Source organism: Triticum aestivum, chromosome 5D (assembly GCF_018294505.1).
Source record: "Triticum aestivum cultivar Chinese Spring chromosome 5D, IWGSC CS RefSeq v2.1, whole genome shotgun sequence".
NCBI classification, from domain to species: domain Eukaryota; kingdom Viridiplantae; phylum Streptophyta; class Magnoliopsida; order Poales; family Poaceae; genus Triticum; species Triticum aestivum.
In genome coordinates, this window is record NC_057808.1 from 36,298,767 (window position 1) to 36,318,986 (window position 20,220).

At 47.5% G+C, this 20,220-nt stretch overlaps 1 protein-coding gene across 1 annotated transcript; it reads right to left on the bottom strand.

Moving 5' to 3' along the window:
* Positions 1–11,168: 11,168 nt before the first annotated feature.
* On the bottom strand, positions 11,169–19,130 carry LOC123119266 (disease resistance protein Pik-2). The gene is made up of 2 exons (XM_044538992.1): positions 17,964–19,130; positions 11,169–13,394 (listed from the first exon to the last, which is right to left on the bottom strand). The coding sequence occupies exons 1-2, from the start codon at positions 18,959–18,961 to the stop codon at positions 11,372–11,374; spliced, it is 3,021 nt and encodes a 1,006-aa protein (XP_044394927.1). The 5' UTR covers positions 18,962–19,130; the 3' UTR covers positions 11,169–11,371.
* Positions 19,131–20,220: the final 1,090 nt, after the last annotated feature.

Below are 20,220 nucleotides of genomic sequence, written 5' to 3' on the forward strand. Positions count from 1 at the left end.
TGTATATCAAATATACCTTTAACTTTGCCATCCTTCTTCTCCGCCAAATACTTGGGGCAGTTCCGCTTCCAGTGACCAGTCCCTTTGCAGTAGAAGCACTCAGTCTCAGGCTTAGGTCCAGACTTGGGCTTCTTCACTTGAGCAGCAACTTGTTTGACGTTCTTTTTGAAGTTCCCCTTCTTCCCTTTGCCCTTCTTCTTGACACTGGTGGTCTTGTTAACCATAAGCACTTGATGCTCCTTCTTGATTTCTACCTCCGCAGCCTTTAGCATTGCGAAGAGCTCGGGAATTGTCTTATCCATCCCTTGCATATTATAGTTCATCACGAAGCTTTTGTAGATTGGTGGCAGTGATTGAAGACTCTGTCAATGACACTATCATCAGGAAGATTAACTCCCAGTTGAGTCAAGTGGTTGTGGTACCCAGACATTCTGAGTATATGTTCACTGACAGAACTATTCTCCTCCATTTTGCAGCTATAGAACTTATTGGAGACTTCATATCCCTCAATCCGGACATTTGCTTGAAATATTAACTTCAACTCCTGGAACATCTCATATGCTCCATGACGTTCAAAACATCGGAGAAGTCCCGGTTCTAAGCCATAAAGCATGGCACACTGAACTATCGAGTAGTCATCAGCTTTGCTCTGCCAGGCGTTCATAACATCTGGCGTTGCTCTTGCAGCGGGTTTGGCACCTAGTGGTGCTTCCAGGACGTAATTTTTCTGTGCAGCAGTGAGGATAATCCTCAAGTTACGGACCCAGTCCGTGTAATTGCTACCATCATCTTTCAGCTTAGCTTTCTCTAGGAACGCATTAAAATTCAACGGAACAACAACACGGGCCATTTATCTACAACAACATAGACATGCAAAAATACTATCAGGTACTAAGTTCATGATAAATTAAAGTTCAATTAATCATATTACTTAAGAACTCCCACTTAGATAGACATCCCTCTAATCATCTAAGTGATCACGTGATCCATATCAACTAAACCATGTCCGATCATCACGTGAGATGGAGTAGTTTTCAATGGTGAACATCACGTGATCCATATCAACTAAACTATGTTGATCATATCTACTATATGATTCACGCTCGACCTTTCGGTCTCAGGGTTCCGAGGCCATATCTGCATATGCTAGGCTCGTCAAGTTTAACCCGAGTATTCTGCATGTGCAAAACTGGCTTGCACCCATTGTATGTGAACGTAGAGCTTATCACACCCGATAATCACGTGGTGTCTCGGCACGACGAACTGTCGCAACGGTGCATACTCAGGGAGAACACTTATACCTTGAAATTTAGTGAGAGATCATCTTATAATGCTACAGTCGAACTAAGCAAAATAAGATGCATAAAGGATAAACATCACATGCAATCAATATAAGTGATATGATATGGCCATCATCATCTTGTGCCTTTGATCTCCATCTCCAAAGCACCGTCATGATCACCATCGTCACCGGCTTGACACCTTGATCTCCATCGAAGCATCGTTGACGTCTCGCCAACTATTGCTTCTACGACTATCACTACCGCTTAGTGATAAAGTAAAGCAATTACATGGCGATTGTATTTCATACAATAAAGCGACAACCATGTGGCTCCTGCCAGTTGCCGATAACTGTGTTACAAAACATGATCATCTCATACAACAATTTATATAATCACGTCTTGACCATATCACATCACAACATGCCCTGCAAAAACAAGTTAGACGTCCTCTACTTTGTTGTTGCAAGTTTTACATGGCAGCTACGGGCTTAGCAAGAACCGTTCTTACCTACGCATCAAAACCACAACGATTTTTCGTCAAGTTTGTTGTTTTAACCTTCAACAAGGACCGGGCGTAGTCACACTCGATTCAACTAAAGTTGGAGAAACAGATATCCACTAGCCACTTGTGTGCAAAGCACGTCGATAGAACCAGTTTCGCGTAAGCGTACGCGTAATGTCGGTCTGAGCCGCTTCATCCAACAATACCGCCGAATCAAAGTATGACATGCTGGTAAGAAGTATGACTATTATCGCCCACAAGTCTTTGTGTTCTACTCGTGCATATAACATCTACGCATAGACCTGGCTCGGATGCCATTGTTGGGGAACGCAGTAATTTCTTTCTTACGATCACGCAAGATCTATATAGGTGATGCATAGCAACGAGAGGGTAGAGTGTTGTCCGCGTACCCTCGTATACCGAAATCGAAAGCGTTATGATAACGCGGTTGATGTAGTCGTACGTCGTCATGATCCGACCGATCCTACCACCGAAGGTACGGCACCTCCGCGATATGCACACGTTCAGCTCGGTGACGTCCCACGAACTCTAGATCCAGTTGAGGTCGAGGGAGAGTTTCGTCAGCACGATGGCGTGATGACGGTGATGATGAAGTTACCGACGCAGGGCTTCGCCTGAGCACTACAACGATATGACCGAGGTGGAAATCTGTGGAGGGGGGCACCGCAGATGGCTAAACAATCAACTTGTGTGCCTATGGGGTGCCCCCTCCACCGTATATAAAGGAGTGGAGGAGGGGAGGGCCGGCCCTCTCATGGCGCGTTCAAGGGGGGAGTCCTACTCCCAGTAGGAGTAGGTTTCCCCCCTTCCCTAGTTGGAGTAGGAGAAGAAGGAAGAGGGAGAGGGAGAGAAGGAAAGGGGGGCCAGCCCCCCTCCCAATTCGGATTGGGCTTCGGGGCCCACCTTGGCCGCCTTCTCCTCTCTTCCACCATGGCCCATTAAGGACCATTAACTCCCCGGGGGGTTCCGGTAACCCCCGGTACTCCGGTAAATGCCCGAACTCACCCAGAACCATTCCGATGTCCCAACATAGCATTCCAATATATCGATCTTTATGTCTCGACCATTTCTAGACTCCTCGTCATGTCCGTGATCACATCCGGGAGTGGGAACAACCTTCAGTACATCAAAACACATAAACTCATAATACCGATCGTCATCGAACGTTAAGCGTGCGGACCCTACGGGTTCGAGAACTATGTAGAGATGACCGAGACTCATCTCCGGTCAATAACCAATAGTGGAACCTAGATGTTCATATTGGTTCCTACATATTCTACGAAGATCTTTATCGGTCAAACCGCATAACAACACACGTTGTACCCTTTGTCATCGGTATGTTACTTGCCCGAGATTCGATCGTCGGTATCTTAATACCTAGTTCAATCTTGTTACCGGCAAGTCTCTTTACTCGTTCCGTAATGCATCATCCCATAACTAACTCATTAGTCACATTGCTTGCAAGGCTTATAGTGATGAGCATTACCGAGTAGGCCCAGAGATACCTCTCCGATAATCGGAGTGACAAATCCTAATCTCGATCTATGCCAACTCAAAAAACACCATCGGAGACACCTGTAGAGCATCTTTATAATCACCCAGTAACGTTGTGACGTTTGATAGCACACTAAGTGTTCCTCCGGTATTCGGGAGTTGCATAATCTCATAGTCATAGGAACATGTATAAGTTATGAAGAAAGCAATAGCAACAAACTAAACGATCATCGTGCTAAGCTAACGGATGGGTCAAGTCAATCACATCATTGATCCCGTTCATCAAATGACAACTCATGTCTATGGCTAGAAAACTTAACCATCTTTGATTAACGAGCTAGTCAAGTAGAGGCATACTAGTGACACTCTGTTTTATCTATGTATTCATACACGTACTAAGTTTCCGATTAATACAATTCTAGCATGAATAATAAACATTTATCATGACATAAGGAAATATAAATAACAACTTTATTATTGCCTATAGGGCATATTTCCTTCAGGGGCTACGGTTTGGTCCGGCGAGCAGATGGGAGGAATATATTTGGGGTCGGGTGAGCTAGCGTGGGCCAGGTCCGACGTGAAGGACGCGAGCGGATGGGGATGGAATTAAGGGGTGCCAGTCAGCTCAGGCATTTGAGCCTCATTTAAGGCGCCTGTCTGGATCGCAATTTCATGACCGGATCAACCATGTGTCCACAAAGAAATATATTTGTAATTTGCAAATTAATCTAAGTTATTTTAGTCTTAATTATATGGATGTGAAGGAGAAAAGTGAAGGAAATGTAGCTTACCTGACTTCTCTACTTCATATTAGAGAATCCAGTTTGGATAGAGGCGGGGATCGTGGACGACGTGAACACATCCGGCTCAACCAAGTGTCCACAAAGAAATTCCTTTTCTTTTTTAAGTTAAGTACATAGTATATTACACCAACTTGGACTGCGAGAACAAGTTCATACAAAAATTTGAAAATTGAGACAAACCAGTCTCTAAACTTGCTTTGGGGAACAAAATCATACGAAATAGTCCGAAATATCCGCGTGGCACGCCACGTCTGCAGGGGAGCATGCGCCGGCTGCCTGGTTACTTTGCAGGAGCCCCCATGTACTTATGCTAAATGGCTCATTGGCACCGGTAACCCTCCTCAAACCCCTTCGCCTAGTCGTCTCCTGCTCACCGTCGCCTGTTCATCTCCTCTGTTCGACACCCACGACGCAGCGACTGCATCATCCTCGAGGCGGCGATCTACGCTGGATGGAGCCACGTCCGCGCGGCATCGGCAAATTTCCTCCGGACTATCGTATGAAATCGAGTTGCCCCGATCTCTGCTCCCATGTTTGGTCGTTTTCTGCTAGGGTTTTGATCGGGTTTGTTCGGCAGTATTTGCGCCCGCTTCATAGATGAAAGTGTGAGACTTTGGGGGAGTTTTGGGGGCCGTATGGTTAAGATTCAGTCTTTGATCAGATTCGTCGTAGATGTATTGTGTCTGACTGTTTGTAATGTATTGTGGTGTCGCCTGCTTTGTATGTTCAGAAACATTTGTTTCCTGAAATGTTAAGCACAGGGTTCAGATTTTTGTTAATATAGACGAATTACTGTACTACCTTGATGTTTTCTTGTTCCTTGATCAGAGCCTGAATGTCCAGTCCCATCGCTTTCACAACCTCGACATCTTCCTCTGAATCATCACCTTTGTGACCCAGAATGCGCCTACTGGGCATGTTTAGCAAATTGTTAGCAAAGTTCCAGAATGAACTTCCTAGCTGGTACTGAACCTGTCGTAGTTCACGTTTGAACTTTATATTTTGTAATGCTCTAAAACCTGCACTGTGTTGGGCTGTTTCTGATCTGAACATGTCTTTTGGCTAGCTCTGAATTTAGCCTGAACCTTAATTCTGTGTTTGTTCTGAATCTTGCCTGAACCACTTCCACCAGCTCCTGAATTTATCTATGAATTATGTCTGAATTCACCTATGAATTATGCCTGAATTCACCTATGAATTATGCCTGAATTCTGTGCTCCTGAGAATGTTGTTGTTGGGAAGTTCTATTGTATTCTGTGATGCAAAAAATAGATGACGTGATGCTATAAAACAGAGGATGTCTTGCTGTTAATTTTTTTGTGGCGTCGCCGCCGGCCATACGCTGCATAGGTTGCGGCAGCAGAGGACGCAAGGCCGTCGAAGTCGCATGACGCGGAGGCAAGCGGCAGCGGTCCATGAGACGTCGGCGTGCTCTGCTCTGCTCTGTTCTTGTTCGGTAAGTGTCGAGCTCTCCTTTGGTTTCAGTCAGGTGCTTTCAGTTCAGTTAGGCTATTGTTAGATAGAGTGCTTTTAGTTTCAGTTATTTTAACATACAAACGGGGACTTTTCTGCAAATATTGCTGGGACGTGGATGGGCTATGACCGACGTGGCGTCCAATGTGGCAAGTGCAGACTTGATTTGTGTACAAATGAACCCGCAAAGCAAGTTTAGTGACCCATTAGTGTCAGTTTACAAGTTTTTGTGCGAAATTTTTCCCGCAGCGCAAGTTAGTGTACTCCTACTGTAGATGTATTTAACTCCCTTTTTTAAGTACAAGGATACTCCTTAACTCCATATAATTTCGATTTTGCTAAAGCACATCTAGATACAACTAGATGTGACACCCTCCGAGCCCATCACCGAATCGATACATTCACCCGTTACCCGGAACCAGTCTTATATAAATTGTTCAGCAACCTTTTCTGACTAAAATGACTACATTGCAACTATGATTATAATCATAGATAGCATAATTAGGTTCAAACTACATTACATAATACACATTTAAGCTAGTTGATTAGAACCAAATAATAAAAACAAACAAAATTTATTGACCCACCTCTGCCACTATTCCGGCCTCGATAGTCGCTCAATCCACCCTAGAGTCGGAGCCGTCCGGCGAAATCTCGATCACGTCCGCTGCCCCCCCCCCCCCCCCGCCCCTAGGCCGACTTTGTCCTCATTGGTCATCCTTTCTTGTATAGCTCGAGCTTCCAACACACCTTGGCGACGAGCTCCGGATGCATCCGGCGGAGCTCAGCCATGTACTCTTCGTCGGCTCCCGGTTCTCCCGCACGTCACGACGGAAGCCCAATCTAGAGTCGATGTCCACAGCCGTAGAGCGCCATCGCCTTGATGTCGTACACCCTTGCCGCTGCGCCGATTGGAAGGGTCCCAACTAGTACGGAACGTCGGTGTCCGTGTCCTTGATTTTGGACACCCTTGTCCCCCACAGCCGTTGTCGCACGTCATGATACTTCTTTTACGACACTGTCAGGTCGGTGAAGGAGCGGGGTGGGGGCGCCGCAGCGGCCCCGGTTCAACTATGCATCACGGCGTGGATCTACGCTTCGAATCGGCGGCGGCGATGACCTCCAGCGGCTAGATCCCGCCATTTCGAGGTGGTGTCGGTCGATAAGAAGCATGGTAGGAGGTGTGGAGGCGGCGTGGGGTGGTTGCAGTGCTTGCCAGAGGGCCGATGGGGGTGGCGTCGGCTAGGTGCGGTTTTACCCCTCAAAATCAATTTACTTGCTTGTACTTTTGGCTGTGGTATCACTTTTTTTCTCCTAGACTCTTCCTTGCTTCCAAGTTCAAGTGAGCTTGGGTGCCCTTGTTTATTGGACGTGGCTAGCTAGCGCCGCTGCGCTCGTTTGCTGTTTTGAGCGCACCCTCCACCCCACGCACGCACGGAACGAAGCAGCTTCAACATTGCTCCACACCCTCACGCTACATCATTCAAGAGACCATGTGCATTTATTTGGGATTTCAAAAAATTTAAAAAGCCGTATCTTTTGATTCGAGCATCGGAATTTAGATCCGCTTTCACCATTGGGTTTATCGCGATGAGTTCTTCAAAACTAGATCCCATATGGGCAGGTTTCGATGATTTTTTTTCTTGTGCAACTTTGGGTGCAATGGAGACAACTTTAGTACTGTAGGAAAGCAACTTCTTCTTTATGGCCTAGCAGGACTATCTATTAGGTTGGCCTACGTAAAAACAAGAAAAAACAAAACACATGAGACATTTGTAGTGTTGTTAACAAGCAACTTCATTGCACTATGGGATCGGCCTTTCTAGACACTTTTAACCATACAATGACCCGAATTTGATTGAACAAGTTCATTCGTCCGAAATCCTCCAAGCCAAATGAGGGGGCGTTCTCAGGGCCCCTCAGTGCCGATTGCTCCCTTCGACATCAAGCCGGATCCCACCTCCTCAGACAACAAGAGGAGCAAAATCCACCCCTTCTAGTTGAGGCCCCCGCGATGGACAAAGAGTCCGCACTACAAATTGAGATGCCAACCCAACGGTCAACCTTCGACCGCTGCCTAACGATGCCGTCTCCGCCGCTCCCGAGCAAACACGACGTCCAAAACTAGATGCCGCATAAAGGAGGAGACACCGTCCCCACTTCACCAACCATTTCTGTTGTAACAAGGAGGTGGCAACAACAACTTTGAATATTGATAAATGCAACCACATATAGAAAAGACTAAGTTCACCCAACACAGCCCGTTGGGGGTAGAAAAAAAACTATGTGACTTATATGCACTGGAGTTGTACTTAAAGAAGCCAGCAACTTTTGGGGTGGTTTTGTGCAACTCCATTGCATTCACCAGACAACTCGTGTGTAGTCCTAGTCTGACTTGGTATCTAGATAAAGCAGTCACATATAGAAAAGACTAAGTTCACCAGGAAACTCGTGTGCAGTCCAAGCCTGAACAACTCCACAGTTTTCCTTAGGTAACTAGGTAGTAGCAGAGGAGAAAACACACACACACACACACAGAGTCATGTGCCTCATATCTCCAGCTAGGAAACCTAACCAGTTCCACCCGCTCCCCTCTATGGTTGCACCAAGGGATCCCACCCGGGGAGAGGAAAATATTGACTCCCCCTCTATGACCCAAACTTAATTACAGGTATCTAAAAACATTTAGATATTTACCAAATAATGGTCTTGGTAAATATTTCTGTTCGTGAGGATTGGGCAACTGGATACATGGTTTTAGGCAAACTATTTGTTGATTGTGGGCAACTGGATACTTTGTTTTAGGCAACTGTATGGTTGATTGTGGGCAACTGGATACTTTTTAGGGCAACTTTGGGTGTGAAGGAGGCAACTATCGTGCTATAGGGAAGCAACTTCTTCTCTTTGGCCTAGTAAGACTTCCTATTAGGTTTGTTTGCGTAAAAACAAGAAAAATCACACAAAACATAAGGCCCCTTTAGTGCTAGATACAAAACAACTTCACTACACTATGTGTACCTGTGAATTTTACTAACATTATCCCAACTTGCCAATCATGGTTGCTCATTTGCCTATTGTTTGATAGTTAGTTGCCTACAATTCATGTGCAATTGCCTATATGTAAATTGCCTACCATTGATGCCTAGTTGCCTACTATTGGTAATTAGTTGCCTATCATTACTGCTCAGTTGCCTAACTTTGCAAAAATAGTCGCCTACAATATTGTGAAGTGGTTAATCATTGTTTTTCTAAGTTGTCTGCAAACACTCTAAAGTTGCCAAAATTGACCACCAAGTTGCCTATCGTAGTTAGCAATAACAGACACAAGAGTATCAATGGTAGACGACTTCATAGTATTATAGGAAGTTTAGAAACAATAACATACAAGCATGAACAATATGCAACTTAGAAGTACCGATGAGGAAGTTAGGAGAATATCCAACTTAGAAGTACCAGTGAGGAAGTTAGGAGAATATGCAACTTAGAAGTACCGGTGAGGAAGTTGGGAGAATGTTAGAAAAAATATTTAGGAGAAAGTGTAGTGAAGTTGCCTATTTTTAGCACTAAAGTTCTCTCTCGTGGAAAGAAAGTTGCTTATAAAGGTGATATGATGTTGTCTACATATGTTCAAAGTTATTCTCTATTACTAGTTAGTTGTTCATTGTTGGTAATTAGTTACTTTAAATTGGAGTGGAGTTGCTTCTGTTTAGCACTAAAGTTGTCTCATCTAGCGTCTAAGTTGCTTTCTGAAAGAAAGAAAAATCATCAAAACATATCCATGTGGGTTTAGTTTTGAAGAGCTCATCATGATCTGCCTAGCCAACTTGAAGAGCTCATCATGATCTGGCTAGCCAACACCCGTGAGCTCAGTAGCGTCCGCGGGCAGACTCCCCTAGAAAAGGAAAGCACACAGATCTCATACCACCCATCCCCACATAGTTCAAAATTTTAAATCATGATAGATGACTTAGATCACACAAAAACTTTTCGATATTGTAGGCAACTTAGGTCCCTTGATGGACAACTTTCATAGTATTGTAAGAAATTGAGGATCACTCATAGGCAACTTTGTAGTGAAAGGGCAACCTGGTTTCCGAGATAGACAACTTAGAAGCCATGTTTGACAAATTTCCACTCTATGGTAAGAAACTTTCACAATATGATAGGCAACTAAACAACCCACAACTTACTATCCAATGTATGCAACTTAGAAATCATGGTGACCACCTATTACACTGTTGCACACAACTAACTAGGTGGCTACTAGGCGAAGTTAGTTATACACACGGTGCAATTCATCTAGCATCAGAGTTGCTCATGTTTAGCACTAAAGTTGCTTCATCTAGCATCAAAGTTGCTTTTGAAAAACAAATCATCAAAACATATTCATATGGGATCTAGTTTTGAAGAGCTCGTCACGAGGAACTCAGTGGTGAAAACGGTTCTGCGTTCTGACACTCGGTTCAAAAGTTGTAGCTTTTTGAAAAATTGAAACAGAATAAATAGATGATGTCGGCACATGCATGCGCATAGGTATTCTTTACAGTACCCACTGGATAACGCGTTTGTTACAGACAGCAAACTATTTTTGTCGTCTAGCGCGTGCGCTCGCACCATCCAGATAGCGCAGCTGCGCATTTAAGTATTTAGGTTGTTTATTTAGGTAAAAATACTTTAGTGGCGGCTTATGACCATGATGGGGAGGCAAGTATTAATAGGGAGAAGAAGACAGTGTGAAAGGGAACAGTCCCGGCAATAGGTTGGACAGGGCATACAATTTATACATATTTTTAGAACGAAGACGCCAGATGCGTCCGGCTTTAACTTAATAAAGCCCCCAACAGGCAGCGTAACACGACATAAGTCTTAGTACAACACCAACCAAAAGCCTAACCGGCCCAGACACGAATGCGATCGAAGCTAAATAAGGCGAAGGTCAAGCAGGCCACCAACATGTTACATGGCCGAAGCCCGTACAGAGCACGCAGGCTCGTCAGGCCGCAAAAGGGACCACCTCGTCGGTAGTGGTCGAAGGCTCCCTAGCCAACACATACATTTGCATCAGACGGTCTTGGGCGTTCTTGAGAATCTCAGCATCCTTGCGCCTCCCCAACGGACTCCACTGCTGCAAGAAGAGATTGCATTTGTAGATAATATTAGCCGGATGAGTTGGAAAGCAACCCTCAATAGTCAAAATTTATACATATAAGTACATATAATATGCGAGAACTCAAAGTGATGGGGTGTTAACTGAACTGTTGTAGCATATCTGCATATGCCTGTGCATATAATTTTGTGTGCGCAGGAAACAGATCCGACCTAATTAATGAACTGCGGTGAACTATGAACAGAGAGCATCTTAGGCTGAATCTGAACGGTGTCATGTATGTTTGGCAAGTACATGGATGCCTTGCCAGTGCTTAACTTTAGGCCGTTTGTTATTGCCAAAGGTTTCAAGTCGACTGCAGTTTTTGAGCCATAGTTCATGCAGATACTTTGGATTGAAACTGAACTTGCAAATTACATAGAAATTTAAGTAACCATAATGACAATTCAACTGGCCCAGCTTTATTGGAATCAGATGCTTGAACAACATTTAAAAGTAAATTAAATAGCTAGGACTTCCAGCTTTACATGACAAGAACCAACCACATCAACAATGAAAGAACTAACCCCGCAAAAAAAATGAAAGAAAATGAAAGGACCAAGTAAAACTGAGTTTGATGGGAGTCCAGCTTTAGTTGCTCCAGTGCAAGCTTCCGTTAGACTTTCTTCAAGCAGAGTGATCACTCCTACCCCATTACAACTCTGATCTGTTCGGACCCATTATTGCGTTGCCTCTCATTCTCCTCCTTCAGCAGCTCTCGTGTCTCAGCCACTGCACCTTCCATGGTAATGCCACCGATCTGCACCTCTTTAAGCTTTGTCAAGTGCTCGATACCCTCCATTTTCTTCCACTGGTCACCATAATTCAGCACAAGTGTCTCCAGCTTTGGCATGCATCCTTCCTTAAATATATAAACTCGGGGAACTTCAGGAGAATAGCCCAGAGTAAGTTCCTTGAGCTCGCGAAAGGACTGGTTACTGCCTGCAACCATATATTCAACGTGTCTTATGAAGTATGGCCCCAGGGTCAGCCTCTCCAGGTTGGGCAACTTACACAGGACGTTGAATAGTTGGTCACCATCAAGGTATGTCCACGCTATGTCAAACTCAATAAGGTTAGTGAGTGACCCCACCCAGTCTGGCAATTTGTCAATGCGGCCGCAGATCCTAAGGTAACGGAGAAGCCGTGGTGGCGTCTCTACCCCATGTAGAAAATTCAACACCTGTACGAAAGGCCATAGCTCGCAACCGAAATTTCCAATGTCCAGCCACTCGAGCGAGTACATCATGCTCAGGGAGCAGGCAAGCCCTTCGGGAACATCTGGATGAATTTCATGTCTTGAGTCAACATAGATACACAACTCTTGCAATTGATCCAATTCACCAATCTCCTTGGCGACCATCGGGTCTATCACAATCACTTTATTCAGGTGGCGTAGTGCCTTCATTCTGTTGATCCCTCGGGGCGCCATCCACGCAGACCATAAATTACCTTTGGTGGTGAACAACAGGTGCTCCAGCTTCTCTAGCTTTATAACTGTTTCTGGCAGACTTGTAAGTTGTGTTTGACGTACATCAAGGGTCTGCAAATGCTCGAGATTCCCAATTCTTGAAGGCATCTGCTTGATATCTGTACCCTTCAAGCTCAAGAACCTTAAAAGGTACATCCGGCAGATATGCTTCAGATACTTTTCTTCTAGGCCTTTGCAGTCTTCCATGTCAAGTACCCTTAGCAAGGTGAACTCTCCTAGACGAGCAAGCAACTTGGGCACTTCAGAATCAAATATGCTCAGAGACCGGACATGCTGCATAGTCATCCCCTTGATGCCATTCCATGTACCATGATGTAGTGCCATTTTCTTTGACGATAACTCCTGGGCTGCCTCTACTCCACCATGTATGGTAAGACGGCGAATCCTATCATATGACATCCCTTCATATTGCCCACCTACCAGGCTAACAAAGTTGGACTCTAGGGATTTGGACACAATGACCTCAAGCATCATGTCGTGCACTCGGCACGTCTCTTCCCTCCACTGGTACATGTTGACTATATCGATACCTTGGTCAATCATGCTTCTACTCATCAACTCACTGAAGTAGGCTTCAGCAAGCTCCATCTGGGTCATCCCTCGCTTCTCGGGAATCAAACCTTCAGCGATCCATCTCTTCAACAGCCGATCCTTACAAATAATATAATCCTCCGGGAAAATGCTAAGATACATCATGCAAGCCTTGAGGTGATGGGGTAAGTGGTCATAGCTAAGTGTGAGTATCTGCCTCATCCCCTCCAAGGTAGGGTTGATGTCCATCTGTGAACCAGTTGATCTGCCAACTATTTGCCACATCTTCTTCCCTTCTGGATGTGTATAGCTTGCCAAAAGGCTTGCAATACTAACAATGGCTAATGGTAGCCCGCCACATTTTTTTAAAATTGTTTCAATTTCACCTTCCAATTCCTTCTCCTTCGGGCAAGAATCTTCGGAAATTGAGCCAAATGCTTTGCTCCGGAACAATCGTTTGGACTCTTCCTCTTCTAGGGCCTTCATATGATGGATGTAATAGTCACCAACATTGCTGCATGCTTTTGCCACGGTATCTATCCGAGTGGTCACAATGATTCTACTGCTGCAGTTGCTGCTTGGTAACTTGGACCAGATTGCCTCCCAGGCTGCTTTGCTCCATACATCATCGATCAAAATTAGGAACCTGCACTCATTGATATGCAAGAGTTACAAAGAGTTGTCCGGACAAAATAGCAATTAATTCACTGCATCAAAATATATAGAATTTTTCTTAGGCTTTTATATCTGATTTTATGTGGCTAACTAGCATATAAAAACGAACAATTATCTAATACCATTTGCGTTAAGCCAGTTATGCAATTAATGAAAATCTTGAAACTGTTGTGCCGTGGACTTCTGCTAGCCCTTTCGTGTAGAAACACTAGTGTGGTATCCCACCAAGATTTTATGTCAACAAGTGATAACTAAATGTTCAGTAGCTTGAGTTAGTGGGGTTTGTGGTATCACGCAAGGTGGCATATCATTATCATTAGATGCACTCTTTGCTACATTGTCAACTTTGTAAATCGCTAGGACATTGTCAACTTTGTAATAAATCGTTGGAGATGCGCATCTCCAACGCCGATCCTCAAACCACTCGCAATCGCTTAGACCACAGGATCCGGATGTGTTTTGCCATCCAACGCTGGCTTGTATTGATCCGCATGTCGGTCTAGACATGTTTTCGCCCAAACCGGGTACAAACTGGGGAGGGGGCGGGGCTTTGCGGGCATCCAAACCGCTGCCACGCCCGCGTTTGACTTACCCGACCCACTAAAAAGTCATACCCGACTCTTCTGCACTTTCCATTTGATGCACGCGCTGCATCTGTGATAGCCTGACTTATTAGAGATGATAGACTACTCATATCAATAAGGAATTCCTTTTTTTCTGGGAGCCCATTCGGAAAGAACTCCACAGTTAAGCGTGCTCAGCTTGGAGTAATTTCAGGTTGGGTAACTGCCGGGAAGTTGCTCCCGGGTGCGCACGAATGAAGACAAAGTGCGCAGAAAAGACTAGTATTGATCTGTGGGCCAGTCTAGATCCCGCCAGGAATAACGACCATCGGCGGGTGTGTTCGGGGCGTTACAAGTTGGTATCAGAGCCGACCCTCGCGGTTACACGGATGTTTGCGGACAGGTGCGCGGTCATGTTGTGCATGACGTGTGTGACCCGTCGTGGCACACGGCATGGCACATGTTCCGGACTGGATGCACAGGCGTATGTGCCAAGAGAAAACGTTCATGTGGCCCGACGAGGACGTCGGTTCCTCTGAGTGGGGGTGTATGTGATAGCCTGGCTTATTAGAGATGATAGACTACTCATATCAATAAAAAATTCCTTCTTTTCCGAGAGCCTATTCGGAAAGAACTCCAAAGTTAAGCGTGCTCAGCTTGGAGTAATTTCAGCATGGGTGACTGGCCGGGAAGTTGCTCCCGGGTGCGCACGAGTGAGGACAAAGGTGCGCAGAAAATATTAGTTTTAATCTGTGGGCCAGTCTAGATCCCGCTAGGGATAACAACCACCAGCGGATGTGTCCGGGGCATTATAGCATTCCATGCCGCATTCATGCCAGCCCAGAGCATGCAATGGCCGACATTGATGCCGAGCGACGTGACCGGATGAGAGGGCGACGCTGACCGACACAACCTATCGGGAGCCGCCGCTTCAATACAGATGTAGCCTCCCGAGGAACCAACTCCGGTCGCTGCGCCACATTGAAGCAGCTGACCGACCCTTCACATCGCATGGCCGCGGCTATTATTTAAGCCATGCACTGGCAATGCACATCCGCACTTCGTCCTCTCCGATCCCCTCCTCTCAGAGCCCCTCCAACTCCAGCGGCGATGCCGAAGTTGTGGTTCTCTGCGCCGACACGCGGAGGCGGTGGCGGTGGCAGTGCATCACCAAGGGGATCTTGTCGGTGCCGCCCCGCCCTCGATCTCCGGGACCCTCGGCATCCATGGTGGTCGGCACCTCCGGCGACGAGGAGAACCAGATGCCGGAGCTGCAGCCGCAGCAGCGGCCCTGCCTCCTTGCAAAGGCTGCTCTAACAAACAAAGAATTCGTCTGTCAAATGGAGATCATGACGGAGCATTTGCTCCATCAGATGGGCCCGGCGCCACCATCGCCGTCATGAGTCAAGGATGAGTCACTGTCGCCGCCGTGCTACCACGTGAAGTGGGAGCCGGCGTCCTCATTCCGGCGGGTCAAGGGGGATCCGTCGTCACCCCCGCGCAACTGAGGCATCCAGATCAGACGTCGCGGCAAGGAGGAGCTGGCGTCGCCCCCACGCAACCACGGCTTCCAGATTGGACACCGCGTCAAGGACGAGCCTACGTCGCCGCCCCACTGCAATCACCGCCCTGTCAAGGAGGAGCTGTCGCCCGTAATCACGAAGGCGCGGGGCTGCATCCTCCACTACATCGAAGGCAGTGGTGCCGGCGGTCCCTCGGGCTCGAGGGCCGTCGATTCCGAGGAGGAGGGCGCAGCGAGACAGCAGGCCATGTACGTCGGCGAAACACCGCCCGCCGCTTGGCGTTTGCCAAGTTTGACCCGGCGCCAGAATGGGTCCGCAACGACCCGAACCTCGCCGCTGGGTGGGCACTCGACCCCTCCGTGACCACAGCGGAGACGGCCGCCAGGCGCCGCTGCCACCTTGACTGCGAGCTTGTCAAGATCAGCGAGGAGTGATTGCTTAGCGTGTCCACCAACACTGGCAGAGGCAAGGGCGCCGTCTGCATTGGCTACAACGGCCCACTGCGCCGGACAGGAGGAGGCAAAGCGGCTCCTCAGCGAGCAGTTGGCGGCCGCCGTACAAGGCTGTCACGGCCCTCCGGCGCCCTTCCACCGTTGGAGGGACGACGACCAACACCACAACATGGACGGCCATGACGGTGCAGCAGGGCAGGGCGGCCACGCGTATGAGGTGGTCGCCCGGTATAGGGTTTAGGTTTTTATTTCACTTTTTAGTTAAACGGTCAAAATATCGATCTTTTATGTAAATTATGTCTGAACTTTGATAAAATCCTGTTTGATGAATTTTGTATGTTTAGTTCAAGTACGGTTTTAAATGTATACGACTAGCGTTAGATAGTCGGCTCATGCATCTGTGTCCATGAACTGGTCCCATGTCTGTGGACAGATGCGGCATGCGGTTTGCGGGTCAGCGTTGGAGATGCCCTTAGCTCTATGCACGCTTCTTCAAATGCAACGAAGTGTACTCTATTATCTACCAAAACATATTTTCACATTTGGTCTGTTAACTATCGGATCAAGTACTTTTGTTAGTTAACTCTTGATCGTGTGTAAATTTAGTAAATATGACTTGCTTGAGACTATCTCCAATAGTGGCGGTAAAAATGCGCGCACACGGTAAAAGTGAGTTTTAGCATGCACGGAACGGTTTCGCGCGCTCCAGCGGATGCGAGAAACTCCGGCGCGCGGGAAAAAATCGCGCGCGCGAAAGTGACCGGGCGCGCTAGTTTTGGCGCGCGGCGTCCGGCGCGCTTTATAAATGCAGCGCCCGTCACGCGCCCTCCCACTGCTCTCCACCTCACCACGCGCCCTCTGCCGCTCTCTCCTCGCTCTTTCTCGCCTCGCCGCCGCCGGGGAGCTTCAGGCTACCACGACGTCCGCGGGCGCCCCTTCAGTGCCTTCTCCGCCGAGATCCGGTCCGACGAGATGCGCCTCGGCCTCTGCACTTTCGACACCGCCCACGAGGCCGCCCGCGCGTATGACGCGGCTGCTTGGCGCCTCTGGTGGCCTCGTAGGGAGATGAATTTCCCGGATGTGGCAACGCAGGGGCAGGCGCAGGACCTCACGCCTCCCCCGCGGCTTGTCACCGACGAGGACCGGTGCGACAACCGGAGGCGGGAGCGCCGCCTCGGCATCGCTGAGATGGATGAGGAGGCCATGGCGCTGTGGCGCCAACGCTTCCCGCAGGACGTCGTCAACGAGCACGAATTCTACGCGCAAAGGAGGGATGAGAGGGCGGAGCGAGCCGCCTATCACGAGGGCAGGCGTACGCGGAAGCAGGCCGCACTCTTCAACATCGAGCTAGGAAACGCGTCGACCTGGGATAAAAACGATGATCGGTATATTGACGCCTTCATTACGACGTCGGAGGAGGAGGAGGACATCATCGAGTCGGAGTCGGAGAAGGATGACGACGAGTAGTTGAACTATGCTATGAACTATCTATGTTTATCTTGTTGAACTATCTATGTACCGTTTTTTTATCTATCTATCGTTGTATCTATGTATCTTGTTTTTCGCATATGTATGTGTATCGTGCGCTGTAGTTTAGCGCATCTGCTAGAGCGGCGCGCGCTTAATTTTTTGCAGCGGCCACTAGAGCGAGCGCTCCTGGCACGCTAAAAGTGTCTATTTCGCTGTAAACTGTTTTTAGCGTTGGAGATGCTCTGAATAGTTCGTTTCTTATGACTTGCTTGAATAGTTCTTTCGTATCTTTCAAAGGGAGCCAGGGGGTGCATATGCTAGAGTGAGATAAAAAGCAGAAGCAACATCTTATTTGTCATAACATGGTAAAATCACAAATATTTTTGACAATGCTTAAATTCATCTATATCAGGCTATGAGCAACTCATAAGTGATTGTTAAACATGGTTGAAAGTTCTTTTTATTTGAGATTGTTATAATCAAGTACTGTATATATAATATAGTGTGTTTGTGCGTGTGTGTTGCTGGTTACCTGCTGTCCCGAAGACTCTCTCCGACCTCGCTTTGTAGCTGGCCTACATTCATGCTGTCAATTTTACCAAGAAGTTCCGCTAGCTTTTTCGCTACATCAGCCGCGTGCTTGGCTCCCTCTTCCAAGGCTTTCTTGGCTGCCTCTTCCGAGGAGGCTTCCTCGCACTTCAGGTCCACGCGCTCCGAGGTCTCTTTGGGCTGTCCGTTCTTGTTATTAGGAGCCACGGGCTGAGACTTCAGCCGCAGTATCTGCCGAAACAGGTGCTTCAGTAATCCCTCGACGTCCTTGCTGCCAAATGACTGCGACGCAGACACTACCGCCTGGCGCTCGAACTCCATCTCGAGCTGCCGGCATACCTCCATGGCCAGGGTGGTCTTCCCGAGCCCTCCAAAGCCCACGATGGAGAACACTTTGATCTTTTTGTCGTCCTCACCCACTGAGGCATTCACCTTGATGGCCAGCTCCGCAGCCTGGGCCTTGATGCCGACCAACTGGAACTGGTTGTGGTCGTTGTGAGGGCGGAGCGGGAGCGCACGTGCTGACGCCACCACTGCCTGGGAAGCCTCAGAAGAAGAAGCACTGCGGCCAAGCAGGTCCATGCTGACGCCGTAACGAGCATGGCGCTCGCTGATGGAAACAGCACGTAGGCGGAGGGCCGTGATCTCGCCGGCGAGGCGATGGCGAGGGAAAAGCGTTGCCAGCAGTCGCTTGGACCAGAGGAGGAAACCGTCGCCCTGCCGGCACCTGATGCGAAACAAGTAAAGGTCGACGCAGTCCTCCGTGTCGTAGGCGAGCTCCTGGAGTTGCTTCATCCACTCCCGGACGAAGTGGCTCAAGCCACTGCCATCGGCTTCGGACTGCATGCGCAGGAGGGTGTTCATGGTGGCCAGCTCGTCCTTCAGCTCAGCGACCTCGCCGCCGACGGCACGGAGCTGCCGGAACTCCTGGCCAACCAGCTGCCCAACATTGATCAAAACTGTCTGTGCCGCGCCCTCCATTAGTTATCTTCTCTCTCTCCTCGGAAAGGGGATGAAAGTTTCGAGCCACCCAAAGGGTCAGTTTATAAATGATTGGGGGCAACTTCCGCGGACCCGCTCAATGGCACGCGTACAGTGACCGGGTGAGTCACAAATTTTCCCATTTACAATCACAAACTCTATATTCAAAATACCTAAGACATGCACGTCAATCATTTTGGATGTATTAGTTCATGTTGGACCGGCGTGGTTTTCTAAACACCAAATAAATTGTTCGTACTTAATAGGGCTATTTCACCGGCATCGTTTGGGGTTTTTAGTCCTACCTCACCGCCGGAGGAGTGATGCGGTCGGCTTAAATAGCAACGTCAGGCAAAAGCATTAAGCTACTCTGTTAATAGAGGCTATCAATGCTCACATTGTGAAGGAGCTCATACCCTTCACAAGGCGAGCATTGATGGCCGCTACTAACAGTGACAATTTTTCATAAGAATGATAACTTTTTGACAATCATTTCATCGAGCTCTTACAAAAAAATCATAAAAAACCTTGTCGGACAATGTGTCGAACACATAGAGAGCAATGTGCAGTCCGGCGCAAGTGAAATCGGGTAGGTCAGAGGGGGATTTGATGCAATTTTTGTTGGGGTTGGGCTCAGGTTCGACATAAAGGACGCGCTAGATCGCACCGGGCCACCCCATATCCGCCTCATATTTAGGTTGAATATAAGGGTGCGGGCAGCCCGAGTATTTGAAACCGGTCAGTGATCGGGCCATCTGCCTGGATGTTTGAGGAGGTGGTTTGAGACGCCAAGATGGAGATGCTCTTAACGCTCCTAACAGACAATCATTGCAAGTATGGCATCAAGTGGCGCTAAATTCCGCTTCAGACTCGCAGCTAGCTGTTCGGACTCCTCCCCGCTTTATGTTCAGATTTTGTATCGAGTAACTCAGAAAATAATAAATTTAGTCATTAAACCCATTTAAGTGATCAGATTATGGCGCCGAAAAATCTCATGGCTGCCACATCATCGCAGACAAGGGTATGGTTCGATGGCACCATTGCATTAGCTGAGGATATCGCCGGCCATGTGGTTAGGGATAGCCATTTTCACTGTTGGTTGGGTGAGGATTAGTGAATTGGATAGCTTTTCTTTTGTTTGGTAAGAAGGATGAAAAGTGGTTAGGGTTAATACTTTTTTTTGCGGGATAGGGTTAAGACAATTAACACCATAGCAACTCAAAATCAACACATATCCATTGCTCGCAGCCATAAGAAGC